This window comes from Chiloscyllium plagiosum, chromosome 1, assembly GCF_004010195.1.
Source record: "Chiloscyllium plagiosum isolate BGI_BamShark_2017 chromosome 1, ASM401019v2, whole genome shotgun sequence".
Classification (NCBI taxonomy): Eukaryota; Metazoa; Chordata; class Chondrichthyes; order Orectolobiformes; family Hemiscylliidae; genus Chiloscyllium; species Chiloscyllium plagiosum.
This window is the reverse complement of record NC_057710.1, coordinates 110714792-110725658: the sequence shown is the minus strand read 5'-3', so window position 1 is coordinate 110725658 and position 10867 is coordinate 110714792. Positions and strand designations below refer to the sequence as shown.

General features: G+C 40.5%; 1 protein-coding gene across 1 annotated transcript in view; it reads right to left on the bottom strand.

Moving 5' to 3' along the window:
- Positions 1–219: 219 nt before the first annotated feature.
- The window catches only part of LOC122555010 (Kv channel-interacting protein 4-like), a 356040-nt gene continuing 345392 nt past the window's right edge, over positions 220–10867 (bottom strand). The window contains exons 5-6 of the mRNA XM_043700589.1: positions 7883–7990; positions 220–369 (exon numbers count right to left, since the gene is read on the bottom strand). Coding sequence (XP_043556524.1) covers positions 220–369; positions 7883–7990 — 258 coding nt within the window. The remainder of the gene's footprint in view (positions 370–7882; positions 7991–10867) is intronic.

Below are 10867 nucleotides of genomic sequence, written 5' to 3'. Positions count from 1 at the left end.
CTCTCTGTGGTGCCTTTTCAAAACTTCTCTAGTCTTTGTTCATAGCCCTGACATTAAAAGTCAGTCTCTTGCTAATGTCCATTTTTAGCAATATATCCAGTGCACACATGTCTAATAGCAGGTATGATTTTTATTTTAGTAAAATACATTTATAATAATGATTAAAACTGAACAACTAAGAATAAAAGCTAACGGTTGCATTTTTCTTATTTTTCTTAGTTATGCATTTTGTTTGTGTTTACTATAAAATTGTACATCACAAACCTGGAAAAAAATCTCAACATGTTGTCTGGGTGTTTCCTCTCTGAGAATAGGATAAGTGTATTTTCCCATCATGTCATAAATAGATTTCATTATGTCCAACATCTCCTGCAAACCATAATGATTCGAAAATATTTGGTTAGGTAAAGCCAATATGTGCAAAATCATCCATTTCACATTTTTATTTTATTCATTCACAAGACGATGGTGTCACTGGCTAGGCTAGCATTTATTACCCAGAGGGCAGTTAAGAGTAAACCACATTGCTGTGGGTCTGGAATCACATGTAGGCCAGACCAGGAGAGAGTGGAAGTTACCTTCCCTAAAAGATATCAGTGAACCAGTTGGGTTTTTCCAATAATAACAATGGATTGATGATCATCACTAGACTTTTAATTCCAGATATATATTGAATTCAAATTCCACAGTACCTGTGGCAGGATTTGAACCTGAATCCCCAGAACATTACCTGGATCCCTGGATTAACAGTCCAGTGATACGACCAGTGATATCTTGTACAAATATTACTCAATGGCTTTTCTGGCTTCAACTTGCTCATCTCCCCTTTCCAGAAACCTTGGTGTGCCTTTTCTTCCTGATGGGTCTGTCGACCCTGGACTCTCCTCTAGGGTTGGGATTCATTGCGAATGCAGAATTGGATCCTGCTGGAATGTCAGTACTAATAGGGAACCTGCTGCAAGAGAAGCAAAGTCTTTACAGCCTGGAGTTGGATGAAGGAGAGGTCGTTTGAGAAATTGCTGTTTTTTTCTAGCCTTTGCTGCCACTTACTTTTAACAGGGAACAGCTAACGTACTAACATCTGCACAAGGAGGAACGTTCATAGTTGTATAGAGGTGCAGCCACAGACCTTCCTGATGAAACCAGTCAATTGCAGGACACCACATAACTGAAGGAAACCATTGTGATCTGAGGTATGACATGCCTGATGAAGGGCTTTTGCCCAAAACATTGATTCTCCTGCTCCTCGAATGCGACCTGACCTCCTGTAATTTTCCAGTACCACACTCTCAACTATCATTTCCAGATCTGCAGTTCTCACTTTCACCCAGTTGATTCTATATCTGTTCCTCTGTTCAACTTCATCACATTAATACACTTATAAACAACAAGCTTTCAAATTGCATTTTACTTAAGTTTAGTGATAGAAAGTTTAATTTCTATGTAGTATTGGGATTTAAGAAGTAATTTAGTTGACATTTCTTCAAGTGAGTTTTGAGAAGACTTGTAGCTCAGGTTGAGGTTCTGGATGTAGGTTTGCTCACTGAGCTAGGTAGTTTGTTTTCAGACGTTTTGTTACTATACTAGGTAACATCATCAGTGAGCCTCTGGATGAAGCACTGGTGGCATAGCCTGCTTGCTATTTATGTGTTTAGCTTTTCTTGGGTTGGTAATGTTATTTCCTATGGTGATGTAATTTCCTGTTATTTTTCTCAAGGGGTGGTAAATGGGATCCAAGTCAATGTGTTTGAGGAGATGCCCTTAAACCTGATACTGGGCAGGCCTCACAACCTGCAAGACTCCTACTTCTGGCTGCAGAGAAAATTATCGATCCCCCTAATTCTCTAACATAATACCATTCCTATTTCCTTCCCTACTTGAATGGCTTCCTACACCAAAGTGAAGCAGTCAGTTTGCCCATCTTCCCTGCAGTCCCCACTCTCGTCCAGAGAGATTGCAAGAACTTCACAACTATCTGACATTGCCAAGGCCAAGCCTCCTCAATGTTGCAAAAAATGTTTGCTAATGGATACAACACTAGTACACCATCTAGGTGTCTTCGCACTTGCCAGGGGTTAGCAGTTATTTCAGAACATTTCCTAAGGGGCTCTTGCCTTGAGTGAAAGTTAGAAGTTAATATTACGGAACTTTCTAGAAAGTTATCACTTTCCAGGGACCTTGCAGTTGATGGTAATTGTCATAGGCTTGGCGCTTCACCATAAGAAATCAGAGGTGACTAAGGTAGTCATGTATGAGAGTGGCGTTTCAGTAAGAATCCAGATGTGATTGAAGTAATTCTTAAATGTTTAAGATTTGCCATTAGAAATCCAGATTCATATTTGAATTCATTATTAGGGCTAAAGGTAAGTACTTTAAGAAAAAGTGAGCTGTCTTTTTTCTCAGAAAGCTGCTTCCACCAGAGAGCAGTCAGTAGAATTTGCGAAGTATATAGCTGGAGGGAGATCTAAAGGCATTGAGTATTGATGATCATAACATTATCAACAATTGTAATAAAAACCCATCTGATTCACTGAAATCATCAATGGTTTTAACTACAAATTTTGTACTTCTCTTTCCAAATTCAAATAGTTTAAGCAAGTGGCAGAATATGAGATCCCAGCACCAATTCTTCTGAAATACAGCTCCAAGCAATTTGTGAGAAGTGTCTATTTGCAAATTCTATCATAGTGGTCGTCACTGACAAGATGAGCATTTGTTGCCCATCTCTCATTGCTGTTGAAATGAGGGCTGGCTCACCATTTCAGAGGGAGTTTAATTGTTAAATACATCACTGGGGCCTGGAGCAACACGTAGGCCAGAACTAGTAAATATGCCAGATTTCCTTTCCTAAAGGATGCTAGTGATCCAGTTTTTACAACAATCATAGCTTCATCATTAATGGCTAGCTTTTATAATTCCATATGCATTAATTAAGTTTATGTATTACGGAGAGATTTGAACCCAGGTCCCCAGGGCATTAGACTGAGCCTCTGTCCATTAACATCAACACTGTAACATTACCACTATCCCACTGTAACATACAAAATAGTTCCAGCCATTTGTTACCAACTTCCTTGAAATCAGATGATAACTACTGAGAAAGTGTGAATAGGCTGGGACTATTTCAATAGATTTTATATCAGTCTTTAAAGTTATATAAAGTTTTTCTAGGGTAGATGCAGACAATATATTCTACTTGCATGCAAATACAAAACATTGGATTATAAATATAAAATAATCATTAATAAATTCAATAAGAATTTTAGGACAAGATATCTTTATCCAGTGAGAGATGGGAATGTACACTTGCTGTCACAAAGCGTTCTGGAGGTGACTAGAATAGATACAGTTAAAGCAAAGCTAGTGAAGTATATGAGGAGGAAGAAATGGAAGGATATTTTGCTGGAGTAGATGAAATAGTGTGGTGAAATCGCATAGACCTATTGGGATGGCCTGTTTCTTTATTATAAATTCTAAATAATTTTAAGAAGGCTAAGAGGTTCATTAGGAGCATAAACAATGTTGGGCTGAATGACTTGACTGTGCAACACCCACTTCTTGCAAGGGAAGGTCTTGCTTCAGTAAGCACTTGTTTTAAAAAAAATGCTTTACTGTGATGACTGCATGATAAAATTTCTTCTTTAAATTTTTATCATTTAATCTTCATTTTGTATACTTGCCTCAATTAAATAAGTGTTCCCATTATTTGAAAGCATTACATACACATTTTCAACGGGGCTTACAGAATGTAAGTCACTCATAATCTTCCTGGTATTTGAGAAAAAAATATTCTGAGTGTTATGAAAACCATGTGTTACAACTTATTTTGGTGCAAAGTTAATTACAGTCGATGAATAGAAGCTAATTAAAATGACATCAGCTATCAATTGAGAATTCTCCCTGGTGTATTAACATTTCCACTTTATTGGAACAAAATGATACCAGGAAACCACAAATATATATTAATGCCTTCATCAATGCAGTTGGCACTTCTTGTATGAGCTGCAAGAGAACAGAACACTGCCAGACGCTGTTATGACAAAGATAAATATTTCAAGAGTTTGTTCTTGGCAGGTCCAGGGAAAAGAAAAGAAACCCAGACAAATCGCGTGGGATGTTTTGAAAATGTCACAGACATCCTCTAAACATACACCTGAAATTGAGTGAAATAAAGAAAGAAAGGCAATTCTACTTCCATGTCACTCTTTAGATCTCAATTTACCACTCAGCATGTGCAAAGAGATAATTGGTGTCATTCTTTCCTGACTCACTACAGTTCGGGGAGATTCCACTTTTCATTATTGCTGTATTGATCAGAGACAGTAGGGTGTCACTACAGTTGAGGCAACTCTGAGGACCCAAGATGTTCCAACTGAGGATTTTCAGTCCCTGCAATTGTTCAACAGTTATAAGCTACTTGCAAATTGTGCAGAAGAGGGTGGGAACTGCAGAGAGGATGAGTAAACACACACAGCACCTTGGTATGGGGAGCCTTCAAATGGGGAGGAAATAGGAATGTAGTTGTAGTAGGGCACAGTCTAATTAGGGAGATAGATGCTGTTCTCTGCAGCCATGAACAAGAGTTCTGAAGGCTGCATGACACGTCCTGGTATCAGGGTTAAGGACATTTCCTCAGGGCTGGAGAAGAACTTGAAGAGGGAGAGGAGGGATCCAGTAGTCGTTATCTACGTTGGCACCAATGGCATTGCTAGACTGGAAAGGAGACTTTGCTGACTGACTTTGAATAGTTAGGACTTAAATTAAGAAACAGAATCCTCAAGGTAATAACCGTTGGATTACTACCCGAATAGCAGACAAACTGCCACAAGAGAATAAAGTCACAAAGTTAAATGTGGGTTCAAAGATTGGTGTGGGGTAGAATGGGTTTCAGTTTGTGGGACATTGGAACCAGTACTGGGGTAAAAGGCACTGTTTTTGTGGGATGAGCTTCACTTGAGCTGTGTTGGCGAATCAAAAAACTAGGACTGTAGAGAGGGCTTTAAACTAATTAGAGGGGGGTAGGGTTTAGGAGAGGGGAAGTGTAACATCACAAAGCAAGAGCATATGCCAGGATTCCAGGGAAGCCATTTGGATCGCGATAGGGTGGTAACAGGACAGAATGTACAAACTTAGATAAGCTCTTGTAAATAGGGTCAAAAAGAGAAAAAAACATGGTAAAAAGGCAAAAACAACATCTCTTTATTTGAAAGCACAAAGTATTTGAAACAAAATAGCTGAATTAATGACATAAATACAGGTTAATGGGTGCAATCTCATAGCCATTACACAAACATGATTACAAGGAGATCAAAGCTAGAAACTAAATATTCCGGAATACCTGACTTTTTGAAAGGACAGGCAGGAAGGAGGGGTAATGTTGGTATGGGATGGAATAAGAACAATAGCAAGAAATAATCATAAATCAGAAGATGTAGAATCCATATGGGTAGAAATTAAAATAAAAAAAAGGGAAAGAAAATACTGGTAGCAGTTGAGAGGCCAACAGTATGCATATGCTGGGACAGAGAATAAATCAGGGGCTAATGAAAGGATATAACAAAGGTACATTAATCATGGATGATTTTAATTTTGACGCAGACTGATTTGGTCAGATTGGCAGAGGAAGCCATGCGGAAGAATTCAAAGTGCATAAGGAAAATAGATCAGAAGGATTTGGGAGTCCTTTTCAATGTTGTAACTGTACCAGACTCCACCACTTCCTCTGGCAGCTCATTCCATGCATGCATCATCCCCTGTGTGAAAAAGTTGCCCCTTAAGTCCCTTCTAATGCTGCTCCCATCACGCTAAACCCTCTAGTTCTGGACTCCCCCACCCCAGGGAAAAGACCTTGTCTACTTATCCTATCCTTGCCCCTGTGATTTTATAAACATCCAAAAGGTCACCCCTCAGCCTCCAACGCTCCAGGGAAAACAGCTCCCACCTATTCAGCCTCTCCCTATAGCTCATATCGTCCAACCCTGGCAACATCCTTGTAAATCTTTTCTGAACCTTTCAAGTTTCACAACATCTTTCCGATAGGAACGAGACCAGAATTGCACACAATATTCCAAAAGTGGCTGAACCAATGTCCTGTACAGTCGCAACATGACCTCCCAACTTCTATACTCAATGTTCTGACCAGTAAAGGAAAGCCTCCTTCACTATCCAATCTACCTGCAACTCAACTTTCAAGGAGCTATGAACCTGCACTCCAAGGTCTCTTTGTTCTCTAACACTCCCCAGGACCTTACCATTACGTGTATAAGTCCTGCTCTGATTTGCTTTTCCAAAATGCAGCACCTAGCATTTATCTAAATTAAACTCCATCTGCCATTCCTCAGCCCATTGGCCCTTTTCTAAGGAATGATATATTGGATTGTAGGCAGTTCCGAGAAGGTTCTCTGGATTGATACCAGGTATAGAGGGACTGTCATATATGAGGAGAATTTGAGTTGATTGGGCCCATATTTGTTGGAATATAGAACAATGAGAGGTGATCTCTTTGAAACATGTAAGATTGTTAATGGAGTTGTTTCCCTTTAAGGGAGATTCTAAGATCAGAAGGCACAATCTCAGCATAAAGTGTTTCTCATTTAAAACAGAAATAAGAAGGAATTTCTTCTTTCAGAGCATAGTCAAGCTGTAAAAATCTTTACTGCAGAGGACTGTATCGGCTGAGGTACTAAGTACATTCAAGGCTGAGATAGGCAGATTATTAATTAGTAATAGAATCAAGGTTATTGGGAGAAAGCAGGAAAGTAGAGTCAAGGATTATCAAATCAGCCATGATCTCATTGAATAGCTGATCAGACTCAATGGCTGAATGGCCACTTCTGCTTCATCATATAGCCTTATGATATTTACTAAATTTAGACATCGTTAGAAGAAACATAAAATAAGCCTGTGGGACAGCAGTGGTAAGTTGTTAAAATGAACATAGGGAGGGAGAGGGTCTACTGATGATACACTACTGAATCTGGGGTGGCCTTCTGCTGTTTGTTCTGAAAGCCTGTAAGTAACTCTGCCACATCCACTATTGTATATGGCTGCCTGATGAGCAGAGAGGGATAAAGAGGTAGGTATCACCACAAGGAGCAGGGCAAGGTAGATTGATAGATATCAGACTGACCTGAAATAGCCATATCCATCTGCTAATTGAGCAGTAACAAGAGTATGGCATCAAGACTTAAACTTATTATTTTATCTGCTGTTTATAGAAACTCTGACGCAAACACCAGACTTAAGCGGAACATTTTCTTGGCAAGTTGATTACACATCAATTAGGATTTAGCTGTAAAGCTTCATTATTTCAAGTGTAATTTCCAATCCATGTTTGGAAAATATCTATGTTTAGCTTTCGTTCCAATTTGAGGTCATTGCAGATACACACTATAAAGATACTCTGCCATATAAATATGGGACAGGGCAATATTACGCATTTACAAAATTATGCAGTAAGTTACAAAAAGTTAAAGTTTAACAAGTAAAGTACCAGGCTAATAAATCAAAATGGTACAAATCTCTTTAATTTAGGGTTAATGACAATATTGTCCATTGTGATTTGCATGAAAGCTATATTCCTGTCTGTATAGAGGGTTCAAGTGCTACCTGTTTATTCATTGTGTACTTTCCTGGGGATACAAGATTTATTCGTGAATATTAGAAAGTATTAAATAGTAAATTAAATGTAAAATTTTTATTGTTTCCCTGTAAACACTGAGTTAAATAAAAACAAGGCAGTGAGTCAAAATAATGAGAAGTATCTCCACACATATAAACAGAAGGGGGTCTCCAATTCATTATATGTTACCGTCGGTGTTCCAAAGAAGCTCTTTTCCAACTCAAAAATTCATCAGTGAAGAAAGTGCTTTGTGTATTATACCTCCTTTGTTACATATCCATCCTTATTTATGTCGTATAAATTGAAAGCCCATTTAAGTTTGTCCTGTATTGTTCCACGAAGTAAAACAGAAAGGCCCATAACAAAATCCTGAAATGACAGAGAAATTCAAAGTTTAAGAAATGTTCAATCTGTTTACTAAATGTTAAGGCTAAGCAATTTCAATATTTTCATGATGTTACATGGTAAGTGGTCTGCAAATGCACTGTACCACCTAACATTATGTGCCTGTCAATCAATTCTATCTAAAATCTTTGTCAGTTTGTATGCAGTGCTTAAAGTCCACCAGAGGGTGTCAGTATAACAAGCTAAGTAAAGGTTATCTTACATTATATTCCCTTCAAAAATGCAACTTTTCATTCATGTCCTGCTCCGGTTTCTGTTGACTCTCGTGGGGTCCATTCTGTTTTCGAGCTCAATTGATTTAGCAGCACTATTGGTCACTGTTGCTGTGTCTCTTGCTCCCCAGCAATTATTAGAAAGCTACTAGGGATGCTGTATGGGCCATATTTGATGATTGATTGACTGGCTGCTTAGCTGTTAATTTTGTTTATTCACTGGTTAATTTGTTGTTCAGTTTATTTACCTGTCAGCTTGTAAGAGAACCTCATCAGGATCACTGGAGCAATGCTGATCACTACCAGGCCCTCAATTTGCTCAGTCACCTACCACACTTCCCTCACCCTGTTGAACAGTAGGGGCAGAAGTCAGCTTTCATCCTGCACTTATCAATCAGTTTCTTAATTATTCCAATCTTTTTTAAAATATGTCCTTAAAAAGCATTCATCATTATTCAATTTATATATAATTTTATTGGCTGAGGCCTAGATCTTAAAAACATTGCTGATGCCTAAGACCCTTTCAATTTGTCAACACAGCAACTTGATCCAGTTACTTGTTCGTCATCTTCTCGTTCAATATTTCATCTTATTCTAGTTCTCCATCCTAATCTCCATTGTCTAACCTGGCTCTAATCTTGTTCTTGAATTCCTTTTGCCTCCAACCCAGTTCTCACATCATCTGGTGATGTCTGGTTCTCTCTCTCCATTATTATCCATTCCTCTTTGCCACTTGGTCTTGTCTCCTTGTGCAACACCACAGAAGGTTGACTAGTGGCTGCAAAGTAAGCTGCAGACGTTGCTGGGAAAACTCAGCAGGACCGGCAGCATCTGTGGAGAGAAATCAGTGTTAAGGTTTCGGGTCCAATGTCCCTTCTTCAGAACAATTTCAATTCTGGTTTCTATCCATGGATGCTGCCAGATCTGCTGAGTTTTTCCAGCAATTTTTGTTTTTTTTTATTTCTGGTTTCCAGCATCTACTGTTCTTCTGTTTTTTTTCGGAGTAAACATCCTGATTGTTTTAAAGTAGCAAAATCTTGGACTTTCTGAGGGACATCATGGAAGATCTCAAGTAGAAATAGAAAATCAGTATAACAAGCAACATAATGCTTTTTTTTCAAAAAATTACTTTTAAGATATAATCCTATATTTTTTCAAGTAATCTGAGTGGACAGCTGAAGCCAAACACCAACTCGAGGACACCTCTTCCTACTGCCCCCTCGGCCATGACCCCACCCCCCATCACCAAAACATCATCTCCAAGACCATACAGAACCTCATCACCTCAGGAGATCTCCCACCCACAGCTTCCAACCTCATAGTCCGGGAACCCCGCACTGCCCGGTTCTACCTCCTTCCCAAGATCCACAAGCCTGACCACCCGGCCGACCCATTGTCTCAGCATGCTCCTGCCCTACTGAACTCATCTCTACCTACCTCGACACTGTCCTATCCCCCCCTAGTCCAGGAACACCCCACATACGTTCAAGACACCACCCATGCCCTCCACCTCCTCCAAGACTTCCGTTTACCCGGCCCCCAACGCCTCATCTTCACCATGAATATCCAATCCCTCTACATCTCCATCCGCCATGACCAGGGCCTCCAACCCCTCCGTTTCTTCCTCTCCAGACGTCCCCAACAGTACCCTTCCACCGACACTCTCATTCGTTTGGCCAAACTGATCCTCACCCTTAACAATTTCTTCTTCGAATCCTCCCACTTCCTCCAGACCAAAGGGGTAGCCATGGGCACACGTATGGGCCCCAGCTAGGCCTGTCTCTTTGTTGGCTACATAGAACAGTTGATCTTCCGTAATTACACTGGCACCATTCCCCACCTCTTCCTCCGCTACATTGATGACTGCATTGGCGCCACCTCGTGCTCCCGCGAGGAGGTTGAGCAATTCATCAACTTCACCAACACATTCCACCCTGACCTTAAATTTACCTGGACCATCTCTGATACCTCCCTACCCTTCCTGGACCTCTCTATCTCTATTAATGATGATCGACTTGACACTGACATTTTTTACAAACCCACCGACTCCCACAGCTACCTGGATTACACCTCTTCCCACCCTATCTCTTGCAAAAATGCCATCCCGTATTCCCAATTCCTCTGCCTCCACCGTATTTACTCCCAGGAGGACCAGTTCCACCACAGAACACACCAGATGGCCTCCTTCTTTAGAGACTGCAATTTCCATTCCCACATGGTTAAAGATGTCCTCCAATGCATCTCGTCCACATCCCGCACCTCCGCCCTCAGACCCCACCCCTCCAACCATAACAAGGGCAGAACGACCCTGGTGCTCACCTTCCATCCTACCAACCTTCGCATCGACCCTGGTGCTCACCTTCCATCCTACCAACCTTCGCATAAACCAAATTTCCGACATTTCCACCACCTCCAAAAAGACCCCACCACCAGGGGTATATTTCCCTCCCCACCCCTTTCCGCCTTCTGCAAAGACCATTCCCTCCGTGACTACCTGGTCAGGTGCATGCCCCTCTACAACCCACCCTCCCATCCTGGCACCTTCCCTTGCCATCGCAGGAACTGTAAAACCTGCGCCCACACCTCCTCCCTCACCTCTATCCAAGGCCCTAAAGGAGCCTTCCACATC